Source organism: Parus major, chromosome 12 (genome assembly GCF_001522545.3).
Source record: "Parus major isolate Abel chromosome 12, Parus_major1.1, whole genome shotgun sequence".
Taxonomy (NCBI): Eukaryota; Metazoa; Chordata; class Aves; order Passeriformes; family Paridae; genus Parus; species Parus major.
Window position 1 is genome coordinate 4,137,411 of NC_031781.1, and position 14,209 is coordinate 4,151,619.

The window sequence follows — 14,209 nt, forward strand, 5'->3', positions numbered from 1 at the left end:
AGAGAAACTGCAGTGGAAGGTAACTGGACACAAGCACTTCAAATTAAACTTGAGCTATTCAGGTCAAAACAAAAATTCTGATACCAAAAATGTTACTACTTTACTCCTTAAAAATGGTAGCTTCTCTGTGTAACTACCTTTAAAGTGGTAGCTTCTCTGCACAGCCTGCCAGGTCACATACAGACCAGAAAGACTTTAGTTATTATTACCTCATGTTCTGAGACTACTGAAAAAAACCCACAGAGAAAGGCAGAGCTGGATTACTAAAATAAAATTACTGCCTTCAAACCTTCAAAACTAGCATACCTTAAAAAATTATCAAGCGCTGTCAGTAATAGATGTGGAAATGTACAACAAAAGGATCACTTCTAGGACTTTAACACCTGTTTATGCACCTGTACACAGTAAAGTGAGCTTAAGCTAATTCATAAAAGAAAGTTGGAAGAATTATTCTTTAATTAAAGTAGCCCTTTCAGTAATAACATAATCATAAACCTGCATTTTTGTTAAGCATCACTGGGAGGTGACTGAGCATTGGATCAAACTGAGGGGAAGCTCAGATTCCAGGCCAGGGCCACGTGGCTGCTCCATGCCCACCCCACTGCTGTTTGCTGAGGGGCAGGGTGGGAATGTCACAGGCAGGAGGGGACAGCAGGGGACAAACCTCCTCTCCCAGCAGCAGTGCTGCCTTGCAGAGGTGTGGAGAGTCCAGAGAGGTGTTAAGTAAATGTCCCTTTCCTTGTGACAGGATGCAGGCTCAGCTCTGTTCCTGAATGCCTCTTGCACAGACTGCAGAACAGGCAATCACAAACCCCCCATCAACTCTGAGGCAGTATCAGAAAGAATCAACTGAAATCTGCTCCATCAACCACAATTTAATTTAGATCAAACAGCCAATGCTTGAACAGCAAAGAACATAAAAGACGCCACTGTTTACCCTGCTCTGTAAAGGGCTTTGAACTCAGACTTCTGTCGCTTTGCTGAAACAAACACACACGTCACATAACAAACTTGGGGCTCAGCATCTTCCAGATTTATGAGAAGCTCTTTCAGCTCAGGGACACTGTAAAACTCACACCCAGCTCAGCAAAACACAGCGAAAATAAAGAATCTATATAGTTATATTAGCCCTAGGAAGTCTGTGCCAAGTCACACTAGCACACAATCTGAACTCCTGTGGGTAAGACTTTGACCAAGGAGTAGACCTTATACACCATTTTCATAAGCAAGCATATTTCTTTGAACCCAAAGCTATTACTTCTCCCTCATCCCTACAGTTGGGGAGGTTCCTGGATTTCCTGGGTCTCTGCAGCTGCTGTGCATCACCCCAAAGCCCTGAGCCACAGCCCTGGGGGACGCAGGGTTTGGATGGGCAGTGCTTGGGCACCCCTGCCCCTCCACTGTGCCCTTGGCAGCAGCAGGAGTTGGTGTTGCAGCAACACAAACTACAGACCACATCCACAGGAAGCCACTGATATAAAGAGCTACACGTATATTATCAGAAAATAATACAATCCTACACATGATTTATGTTTTCCATTATTCCAGTGACAGCTTTTTCTCTAACATGCATTGGATCTCATCTAAACACACTGGATCTTGACCTACTAGTGGTACTGAGCACTGGCAGTAAAAAGAAATTAGTATTTGTTTTATAAACTGCTAGGGTGCCCTAAATACATTTACCTTTTGGAGTTAATTCGTTATGTCATCTTATAGATTTTTTTTCCCTTCAAAGGCACTGTGTTATTTTCAGGGATAAGCATACAAACAGAATATCTTTCTCACTAAACAGTACAGTGATGGCAGTGACACCAACTAAAGACTTTAAAATCAAACTTGGCAATCAGTATTCTTTTTATATTTAATCAATTTTTATGACTGAACCCAAAGCTTTGACCAACCAGCAAGCACAAGGCTCTACTTTAAATTAAAAATGAAACAAAACCACCATGAAATTTACAGGAAGATGAACACCAAAAAATGTGAGAAGCTGAGTTCCAGGACTCTCACAGAGATCTCTCGTCTTTTTATTTTCCCTTCTTTGTATTCCTTCTATTAAGCAATCTCTATATGTAAAACATGGTATGATTAATTTCTATTAAACAATAAAGCTTTAGGAAACAGACAGAAGAATTTCTGAAAGGAGAACACATTTCTCCAAAGGCCATTAATCACTATTATCTTAAAAATAAGATGTAACAACAACCATTTAAGAAATTATGTGAACAGTTTCCAAAGATACAACTTATATTAATTTTCCCCTTCTTCATTCCAACAGTCACAAAAAAACCTGTGTTATGAGAAATCTGCTCAAAGAGAAAGGCAAGAACCCAAGAAAATATGGATAAACGACACTCTAAGTAGCCTTACTGCTTCTGTCTGTGCTTTACAGTACTTTTTGATTGCATGACCACATCCAGAACCTCTCTTAATTTTGACCGACCCAGGGACAACCATTCAGAGTTTCATTACTATTTGTGGTTCAATGTACAGTTCTTAGGGCTTAGTTCACTAAAAATTATTCAAACCTTACCATAAAGGGAGCTATTTTCCATTCCTAATATTTCTACATAACACTGAGCATCCAAGTTCATAAAAATACTGTAGGGTTGAAGAAAATATATGCAAGACTAGAGATGTATTACCTTGGTTTAACAGAGACATTGAAGTTCTTATCAGATCCCTTATGGACAAAGTAGACTGGACTGGGAACACTGACATTTCCCTGGTTCTTGGATGTTTGCCTTTGCCACCCTGCTTATGCCTCTAAAACAGTTTTAATTTACCAATTATGCCTACATTATATCCAGTCATGTGGATGGATGTTGAAATAAAGAGGAAACAGATCTTTAATAAACTTAAATATTTTCATTTCACCCTAATACCTCATGTAAAATTAGCTGTCTATCCATTTGCCAGGCTTACTACTGAGTTTTTAAATTAAGATGCATTTTTATTCCTGTGTATCAACCATTGTCTCCTCTCCAGCCAAATGCAACAAAGCAGAGTAATCAGATTTGGCAGCCCAAGTGCTGGCTGTCCACTGCTGCAGCCACAGTGTTTGCTCGCTGTCACTGCAGTCACAAGGATTTAGTCCACTTGTGCTACACTGATCCATATAACACTGATTTTTCCTTCCCCTCTCACATGTGAAACTTGCTGCTACCCACTCCTCCTAGAAAATAAATATAATTTTTTACATATATATATTTAAATTATAATAACTATTAATCACTGTAAATGTTATATGCTAGTTGCCTTTTTCTGTCTCTGTCTTCAGGATAGAAACAGCACAAAGTGACAAAAATCAGGGTAAGACTGAAGGACACTTCTTGATACCACATGGACCACAGTGCCATCCAGGCTGCCAAAAGGACAGATGTTCTTTGCTTTTCTACTGAGAAACAATTTCTGTCTGCTATGAAATTAAATCCAAACTGTCTTTTTAGTTCCAGTAAAAACCCACTAGGGATGATCAGTCTTTGTAAGCCATGCACAGCACCTTGCTCACTCACTCCAAAAAGCCAGATTGCCAGTCTCTCCTAGCCCTTATCTCCCACTCAATTTTCTGTTCTTTAAAAACCAAACCAAACTCCTGTGTTTTCTCAAAATCCATCTTTGGAATACTAAACTCCAACTACACTACCACATACCTGTATTTCAAATGCAATTCTGTAACATCAGCAGACTTGGACCAGCTCAGGTGATTCTCTCCAGTGACAGATTAAGAAACTCTCAAACTTCTGTTCAATTTTCTTATAAAAACCTTATTTCCTTGACTAAATGTAATTCAACATTCAGTATGTTTATAGTGCAAAAGAAACTGAAATCATCTGCAGGTCAGCCACTGGTTTCCCCTGAGTGAATTTTTTCCTTGTTGGTTTTCCCAGCTGGTCTTAAACCAGCATTCAATAAAATCAAACTCCCATGTTTTAATATCACACAAGTATTTTACACGTGTACTGTAGCACTGTTTGCAGCATGCACACTGGATACTGTTCTAAGAGGCAAGAGCTCTTTGTTAACTACAAACCAACTAATACTTGAAAAATGTAATCTAAAAAACCCCCTCCAAATCCCCACACAATTTGCTATGAATGTCAGCATCAGTAATACAACTATGTTTTATTTACCAAAATAAAAGAGCATACTATAACCTTCCATATCCATGACTAAATAACATTTCCCTACAAAGCAAGAGATTATAAAATATCCTGCATGTCATTTGTCATAGTAGGACTTGCAAAGGACACCAGGAGGTGACTTACATTTAATTCTGCCTTTACTTTTAAAATCTATTAAAATCTACCCATCTCCATGGTAACTCAAAACATATATTCCTCCCACACAGTTTGATTGATAGTTTGTAGTTTGTTTTATAGTCAACCTTTTGTTTGTTTGGAAATACATAAAAACTGTCTAGTTGATCCTAATAATCTTAAATGATGCCATAAATCTGCATGTGGCAGTAAGTGAAAGGTACTGCAAAAATGACTCCTTGTTATGCTGTTGTTTAAACCAAATAAACTGCTGTAACATCCTGTCATCTTCAAAGCAAAGTAACTTTCAAATAAATTATAATAGATTTTTCAGATTTTAATGGTATAAGACTAGTTTACAAACTAATTTTATTTTACTCTCCTCAAAATGTACACCTACTTTTCATTCCTTAGAGCTCAGAGTCTTCCACAAAACACTATGAGAAACTGACTACATAAAATTTCATAAAATTAAGGAAGGAAAAAATAATTATGGGAACCTGTTATAACCTTAAAATATGAAGCACTTGAACTGAACTTCAGCAAGTTAGCACTAAGGGGAGAAGTACTGAAATGGATTGCATTTTAGAGCAGGAACCTAATAAATACTAAATGTAATTTCTACATGAATACTGCTCTTTCAAGGAGGAAATGTAGAGAGAGGTCATGACACCCACTAAAGACCTCTAAGAAATCATAGCTAATAAATTGATGTAAATTCAAGTCTCAATTTGACAAAGCGAGAGAAGGGCTTCTACTCAACTTTCCAACACACCTAAGCAGCGTAGAAATCGCTGATTTTAACCAAAAAACCTTCTAATTGCCCAAGATAATGAGTAGATCTAAATCACACCGTGACACTTTCACATTGAGGTCTTTATTCTGGTCCCTGCAATTCAAGAAATATGGGACAGACTGGAGCAGGTCCAGGGGAGGGGCACGAAGATGATGAGGGCTGGAGGTCCTGGCCTGTGAGGAAAGATGAAAGCAGCTGGGTCCCTTTTCCATCCCAGTGCTGCAGTACCAGCACAGCCTCCCCAACAGGACTGAGGCTCTCTGTCCACAAGGAGACACAGGGAAAAGACCAAGGCAAATTGCACCAGGAGAGTTTTCATCCCAGTGTAAGAAAGAGACTTTCTAGAAGAACAGCCATTCACTGGATTTGGACAGGGTGCCACATAATCTGATGTAGGATCCCTTTCTGACAAAAGGCTGGGCTAGATGATATTTTGAGGTCACTTCCAATCTGTAACACTCCATGGCTTATCTCCATCTTCCCCCTCCATGAGTAAAGATACTGAGTTATAAAAATATCCACCTTCAGCATACAATGCTGAAGTGTTCATCATTCTGAATTCTCCAAATCATTCTGTATATGCCCATCACAACCCAATCAAGAAAAATCTTCAAGTATTTTGTAGTAATCAAATAACAAATCTGCTAAAAGCCTCAGATTCAGTTGCTAAGCAATGAGATAATTTCTCAGTGCACTGTTCCCTCTGAGGAACTAAAGAACTAGATGCTCCTGAAAGTGGAAATATTTACTCCCTTATATGCTGTGCAGCACTTCATGAGACTATCTGCTGCCTCAAACTCCTATCCGAGCTCCTGGTCACTCCACGAAGATTCATCCTTCACTCTAAACATAGAAAGATATAAAAATATCCATAGCACTGCTGAACACTTATCCAGAGTCCTGTCTTCTGAAGTGATAACTCTGAGTCTCTCTGTTACTGTCAACTGAGGCCAGACAAGCTCTTCAAATTCTTTTAAAATGACTCTCACAAACCTGAACAATTACCCAAAAGGAATTTTCCTTCAAGGTAACCTTGAAAATGACATGAAAATGAGTAAGAGGAAAGAGAGCTATGTATACAAGCAATACTGTTTCTGTACATCTGTCTCAGTACAAATATCTCGTCTTTCCAGGAATTTGTTTGCATCGAATTTAAGAGTGAATTTAATATGCTCAGCCTTGATTCGAAGAAATTCTGCTCCTTGAAGGGAGACCTTCTGATGCAGCACATCCATTTTAGGTCATGTCGTATTTTCTTCTGCCTACATATTTCAGAAAATCCATCAGCAATTCCATGTTTTATCAGATATGAAGAAAGCACATCTCACTGAATAAAAATGTCTCCTAGAACACTCCCCATAAGAGTAAACTACCTTAGTGATTCAGTGAATGGCATTTTTCAAGATGAGTTTTAACTACTGCTTCAATTTTAGGGACACCCAAAAGCACCCAAATCACATAGCTGCAATTGCACCAAGTCCTGCTACCCACTCAGCTCCTTAATAGGATCCCTCAGGAAATTTAAAAGGAGCTGATGGGGAAATTGGTTTCACACTGAGCTGGCAAAAATGCTATTCCCAACAACATTAGGTCTTACTCCTGAAAGTAGACAAGAAGTCACCCCACACATCTCCTGCTCCCCTTTGCATAAAAGTAGCAAATTAAAGTTATTGATCTGACCAAACTCTAAATTGGGAAATTATGTTTGGTCTCTCCACAGTCATCTGCTCTTTCAACAGAAATAGTCCTCACATCACATCTTAGACTCTGAGGAATTTATTTTACAATTAAAATAGCTACTGTGCACCAACAGTGAGTTTCAGTGATCTCCTTAGCTGACTTAAAAACTCACAGGAGTCTTGTTTGACCTAATTAGCAAGAGCTTACAGAGAACTTGCAGATCCTTTATTTAGAAGTAGTATAAAAATAACAAATCTTATCAACACATACAGGGTAAGAGAGAAAGTTAACAACCTTACTGGTATCATTTTGCTGTCTCAACAGAAGTCAGTAGACTAGTGTGGGCAACTACCAGAGAGCTGCACACACCCACTTCACTGTAACAAATGCAGTTTTGCATCTTTATAAACCTCTGTGCCTAAACAAGTCTCCCCAAGGTTTGTTCTTGTTTTTCTGCTCTCTCTGCCTTGTCCCTTCAGAGTAGGCACAACAAGCTCAGCTGCTTACAGTGGTACACTTATCTCACTTTTCCTTTCTCCTCCACTCCAAATTCAGTACAGGATTGAGGAAGGGAATCATTGGCATCTTTTGCTTATTGCCTTTGCAATACTGGGAAACAATAAGTAAAACCCTTTCCTAAATTTCTTAGGCTCTCACAAAAGGACATAGTTCTTGTGTCCATATGTATCTAAAGAACAACAGAGAATATTGGAGCCAGGCAAAACAACAGCACAAGATACGGGGTCTGTGCACCTTCTGGCAGTACCCAACTGTGTGTGTAAACACACACTCAAAACCACATTTGGCCAGCTGTGGTTAGCAGTCATCCACATTATCAGCAACTCCAGTGGCTACCTAGTACAGATTTTAAACTCTGAGATCCACACTCACAAGTGAGCTCCCTCCTAATGAGTTTTACAATAGCAGTGAAAGTAAGAAAACCCAAACCAAGTAGGTCAACTTAGAAGAGTGGCTTTTTTGAAAGTGGCTACTGTATCTCATTGTTTCAGTGCTCATCTCTGAAGCCTGAATACAGCCTGGATACAGCCAGATCAGAAGGTAAAGAACTGCTTTCCATTTTCCAGTGACACTACACTGCCTTGTCTGCACACAGATTACATACTGAAATAGGGGAAAATGTGCTCCTTACATAGAATCACAGAATGGGTTGGGTTGGAAGGGACCTTAAACATCACCCAGTTCCACTGCCTGCCGTGGACAGGGACACCTTCCACTGTCCCAGGTTGCTCCAAGCCCCATCCAACCTGGCTTTGGGCACTTCCAGGGATGGGGCAGCCACAGCTACTCTGGGAAACCTCTGCCAGGACCTCCCCACTCTCACAGTATAATTCTTTTTCCTTGAATCCAGTCTGAATCTGACTTCATTTAAAACCATTACCCCTTGTCCTATTGCTATGGGCCCTGCTAAAAAGTCTGTCCCCAGAGCTATTAAAGTTGTATAATCTTTACTCCTTTAACAAATAATAAATATTTACGTTCTGTTCCTGATTACTTGATTATTTAAGAAAAAATTATTTTTAAGTAGGTGTAGAATTTTTAGCAAGGTCATAATTTTTGCTAAAAAATCCCATCCAATACAAATAACAGATTCTGATAGTTTCCACCCCAGTTTTATTTGCATTGCTTTCCAGCTGGAGAAAAACCTCTGGTATTTTCAAAAAAAACTTGCTGTTCTGTCAGTATTTAAACAGTTATATGATCAGAATCCTAGTACTCAGAGCATAATTTGTTATCACAGTTAAGCAAAGAACACATCATACACATCTTTCTATTTCAAATTCATTTCAGGCACAGCCCTTTATCTGTGAACTCATTATGGACAAATGACTTTTTCTCCTCAGACCAAAACTTGGCTTTCACCTTGATAGCAAAAATTACAAGACTATCACAGCCCTGTGTAATGCAATGATCTCAGGCTAACCTTCCTAACATATATTTCTCAGAAATCTAAACTAAAATTGTTGCACAACTCCTGTAACTGAAAGCCATTCAAGCTTCCCCATGCACAGTTTATTCCCAGCGCTACCACGGACTCTCTGCGGTCACAGACAAATGAGGAAGATTCCCAATATTTTACACCAACTACTTTTCTACAACTGTCTCAAAGCTGTGCTTTACTTCACCCCTCTGTTTTCTCACTGTTCTCCTCCTCTCTCCAATTTTCTGTCAGCAGAACTTCTTTATCATGGAACAACATAACATCCCTCTCCAGGCAGTGTTTTAATCACTGCCGGCTTCCTGGGTATTACATCCCAGCTCCCATTGTTTAACTGAGACACAAATACAAACCTTACAATGCACCTCAACAATACCACCAGGGTAATTGCTGGGAATTTTTAATTGAAACAAACTTAGTCTTTCAAGAATCCATAATCCAGGTAATGAGTTCACCAAAAAGCATGAGCTGAACATTTGTGCCTATTTAGAGATGTTCAGAGAGGCTACCCACATTGCTTGGCAGCCTCACTGACCAGAGGAGGGTCCTTTGCAGGCACTGCCCTACTGAGAGTGTCTGTGCAACAACCAGGACTTCAATTTCCCCTACAGTAAGAAACTTTTCTACAAAGCTGACCAGGCACAGCAGCATGATAAATAACATTAATTACATTTCTTAGATTATTCTTATTACAGTTTGGGAATAACAAAAATTTCTGCTGGTGCTGCTCCAACAATAAACAAGGATTTCCATTTAGTCTTTCAATATATTTTAAGGTATGTCCTTACACAGCTTCCAGCCTAAGCACCAAGGATAAATTTCTAATCCCAGCTCTGCCACAGGCACCTCAGTGCATTTCCTCAGGCTTCCAATGTACAGCCCACAGATGGGACAAATGTCTATTACCCACTTAACAATGGTGTAAATTGTTCTTCTGCCAGAAAAGCTGTGGTAGCCTGGAGATAAGAAATCACTCAAGGTGCTCAAACATTGGCAGCTTGGCCCAGGGAAGCTGGGGAGTTTCCATTCAGAAGGAACTCAAAACCTGCCTGGTGCAGTCCTGTCAGCCTGGTCCTGCTGATCCTGCTTGAGAAGGCAGCTGATGATCTCAAGAAGTCTCTTGACTTCTAAACAGTTTGACTTCTTGTTTGACCATCTAAACAATTCTGTGATTATTTCTATATTAGATTTTTTTTTTTAAAGTTTTTGGGAAAAAACAAACCCACAACACAAAACAATGTGGTTTCTACTCGGAAGCTCTGCCCATTTCTTCATCATGGAATAGATGCCTCCTTCCAATGTTCTAAGAGAACAGTAAATTCTTTCCTCTGTTATTTAAGGATACAATAATGGTTTGTGCAATGTTATAAGAAATATAATGAGCTACAATAGAAAGCAGTCCCAGAAAGAAAAATCACTAAATGAAAGTTTATAGCTAGAGCTTTCTCTCTCCTTCCCCTCAAGGAACTGGTGTTAACAATAAAAAAGAAATACTTTAGAAGAAAGGAAGCTCAGCTCATTTGTAGGTAAAATTATTCCCTTTTTTCCAATTTAATACCATTGCCAATATTACTGTTGTCATCTTCAGCTGACACTGGGGAGAGGGGGAGAAAAAAAATCTCAGAATTAAGATTCTTAGGAAGAAAACAGAAAAGATCACTCTATTCCCATACACCAGAGAGGTAAGTATGTACAAAAGAAAAAAGGAGGAGTAGTAGATGTAAAGGGTGGTATAACACATGGTATATACCATGTGCCCTGTCCCTCCTCCATTAGATCAGATGCTCCTTTCCAAGAAAATGCCTCCAGGGACATCAGACCCCAGAGAGGAACTGGGACCAGCAAGACTAAAACTGATTTCATAAGGGTTGATTGCTTTCTGAAGTACAGAACACAGCTGGTTATGCTGGAGATGCACCCACTGGATCATTTCTGGGTTTGTTTCCTAGTTTAAATTTTAAGGGTTTAAATGAGGAAACAAAGCTGCTGCAGCTCTGTGTAGAGGTATTTCTCTAAAAAAGGACAGGAAGGAAATGCAAGCTTAGACCACCTGCAGTTCTTGATCCTAATCCTACCATTAAGGCTTGCAATTACTAAGCTAAAAAAGAGAAAATAAAAACCAGGGAAAAATACCTTCAAATGTTCAAGTTTTTTATCTGCTATGTCATGGGCCTTGGCTATTAAAATGTAAGAAAATAAGAGGGATGAAAGCAGAAGTAGCAGGAATTATGTGCCAGCAACTAAAAATTTTATAAAAAGATGTATATAAAACTCAATACACTTATCCTACTGTTTACTTCTAATTTATGGGGGAACAATTGTACAAAACCTCCCATAGTTTGAGTTGTTCTCCTATCAGACTCTGTGCACTAAAACAACTACTTACAAACAGTGCTGAATAATTTTTCAAGTCTTTGATGGGAGTTACAGAAGCATTATATTGTATCATATCTTACATATTTAATAGCACTTTAAAATTGTTGCCTTTTTTTGTAACAATGAAGTTTTCAGATCTGAAGGTAGAATTTCAGAACTGCAGAAATTTCCAGTGTAGCCTACGTGACTCTCACATGATCCATTATTCTGCAGTTAGGGAACCCTCATTAAATCTCACAAGGAATCCAACAGTTCTGATATTGATTCTGATGGATTTTGAATGCACAAAAGCAGGCAGCATTTCTCCCAGGGTATTAGAGATGTGCAAGAAGAGGAGCACTGCTCTTACCACATACAGCTGTTTCCAGAGCACAGCCCATTCCTGCAGCGTCGCTGTGACTTCAGTCACCACAGAATCTTCAAGAGGAACAACTGTTTCATATTGCCTGTAGAAAAAGAGGGGGGAAAGAATAGGAAATGTATCCTTGAAAAGGTAGAAAAATATATGTGACAGCACAGTAATTTGTAGAATTCTAGAGCTTGAATTTGTTCAACATAAGGAGAATATCTTAAGAGGATCATTTTGTCTGTTGTAAAACTGAAGTGACTCCAGAGTCAGCAACAATTCCTCCATTGCATTCCACAAGATTAAGCATTTCCTGGTTACCTGTTCAAAATACATCATTTCATTCTAATCAAGGTCAATGAAAAGTTTCCATTACTACAGCATGTTAAATTAAGCTTGCCTGTAAAGTGGGGTCCTTCACAATTTGGGTCCCTTCCCTAAGCCAGTCCACTGCTTTTTCCCCCTCCAATAATGTTAGCCAATATCAATACTACCCAAAATACATGCTGTCTCCTAACCTGTCCTATTCAGAAGGCTTTTTCAGCATTGCAGATGAAATCTGAGGGGTCTATCCTTTAATCAAAAGAATAAAACTTGTTCCTTTGTGGTAAAGATTTTCTAAAACCATTAAAGGAGAACCACAAGAATAAGTTTGGACTGGAAGAGACTTCAAGGCTCATCTCATTCCCACCGCTGCTGTGGGCAGGGACACCTTCCACTGTCCCAGGTTGCTCCAAGTCCCATCCAACCTGGCCTTGAACACTTCCAGGGATGGGGCAGTCACCACCTCCCTGGGAAAACTATGCCAAGGTTTCACTACCTACAACCCAAAATGAATCTTCCTTAAATATAAACCCACCATCCATTGTCTGATTCCTACAGACCCTGACAAAATCCCTGTCCCCATAGTCTTACAAGCCCCTTTTAGATACTGAAAGACCACAAGCAGCTCTGTCCAGAGCCTTCTCTCCTCTTCAGGCTGAACAAGCCCAGCTCTCCCAGCCTGTCCTCACAGCAGAGTGCTCCAGCCCTGGGGACAGTCCCTCTAAGTCTTTAGGGATGTTTGGGGAGAGCAGGGGCAGTGAGCAGGCAGCTGTGTGCTGTTCAGCTATCTGTCAGGTTCAACACATGCTCTGTTATTTCACAAGTGCTTATAATGGCCCCTGAAATATATTCTGAAATAAAGAAGTTTTAAACAAAACATGAAATAAAAATGCCCCTCTGGTTCAGAACTGCATTACATTCTATTGTATCAATTGGTGCATGAGGCTTTGATACTTTTAAACAGTATATCAACTTTCTTAGTAAGTACTGAACTGGTTGCCCTTCACAAACTCTAACAGCAAGGATAATTAACTACAAATCACAGAGATCTGCTCCTTCCCCTAAGGAGAGTACACATTAGGAGTGGTTATTCTATGCAATATACATCATTTTATTACACCCCAGAATTATGAAGCATCAGTATTACAGCTGCCCTTACAACCTTTACTGAAGCCCTTTGGGAACAAATTTACAATTCAAGACTATCAGAAGTCACCTGTTTTTCTGCAGGTAGTTCACTAAGTGCCATTTAATACATTTTATCTTCCACATTTAATTTGTTGCCTCAGGTCACTGTCTGAAACATTGCAATTATAAATCTCACCACAGCAGCCTTTATCTGGAATATGCAAGTAAAAGCAGCTATGAAAACACAAGGTATTGATTTTAGGAGTCTCAGTCAATCTCACAGGAAACTTTGCAGGTTCCAGAGCTCCCTATCAGTAACTTCCTTGACATGACATTGCTACCAGTGTTGTTAATTCACATGAACTGAAATAAAGCCACTGCCAGCAACACGTGAGCTACAAACACAGAGAGGGGCAGAAGTTTCAGCAGTGCACTTCAGTCACTCTTTGGGTAAGGTGGAGAGGGCTGGATCCCTTGCAAAACATTCAAGGGAACACAGCTATCTGTCAGCTATAACTCTGAAAATCTGTAGATAAATGAGATGAGCTGTCTACTGACTGGTGTCTCCATAACAAACAGGAAAATACAGTATTTTGCCAGTGAGGGAACAAGGAGAAATGGAAAAATGTAAGTAGAGCTCTTTAAATGCATGTGTTTCAGATGATACCTCTAAAGTTACAATTTTATGAGCCAAAGCAAACAAGAGTAACCATCAGACCTGATTCTTGCTATATTAAAAACAAACAAACTATCCCAACTCTGTAAAATTATATTTAATTTTCAAACCCTCACACAAAAAAGATACAATGAACTAAAACATCTCTGTAAGTTTCAATAATTATTTGTTTCCCTTCTAGATAAAAAGCACTGTAGCTTCATAAAAATAAGGAAAAATACTCACCCTCTGTTACTGACAATTGCCTTTTTCAAGTGAATATAATTTGCAGGAAAAATCCCCTGCAAGAGAAAAAATTCTGTACATTAGAAAAATACATTTGCAGATTTTAGCATTGGTAACCTAAGGTACAATAAATAACTGCCAATATATCCATTAAAAACCTCCCAAACAACCATTGTGTCAAAGCTGCCACTCAAAACTCTACATTCAGCTTAGTAACAATTGACTGTTTTAGTGTGTCTTAGACCAGGACACCACACTGGACCAAACCAAGATCAGAAAAGTGATCTTCTGCAGTTTGCAGCACAGCACCAGCAGCTCTCAGAGCAGGCTTATGATGATTAAGGGTGACACAGACAGAGGCTTAAAAAGACAAATTAAACAAAACCAGAAGCCCACCATCAACTCTGTATTGAGCCCCCATGGACAGAAGTATTCTATT

The 14,209-nt window shown here is 39.2% G+C and overlaps 1 protein-coding gene across 1 annotated transcript in view; it reads right to left on the reverse strand.

Annotated features, from left to right (window-relative positions):
• The window catches only part of DOCK3 (dedicator of cytokinesis 3), a 181,659-nt gene that overhangs the window by 139,050 nt on the left and 28,400 nt on the right, over positions 1–14,209 (reverse strand). Inside the window, exons 4-5 of the mRNA XM_033517541.1 lie at positions 13,771–13,826; positions 11,421–11,517 (exon numbers count right to left, since the gene is read on the reverse strand). Of these exons, the coding sequence (XP_033373432.1) occupies positions 11,421–11,517; positions 13,771–13,826 (153 nt within the window). The remainder of the gene's footprint in view (positions 1–11,420; positions 11,518–13,770; positions 13,827–14,209) is intronic.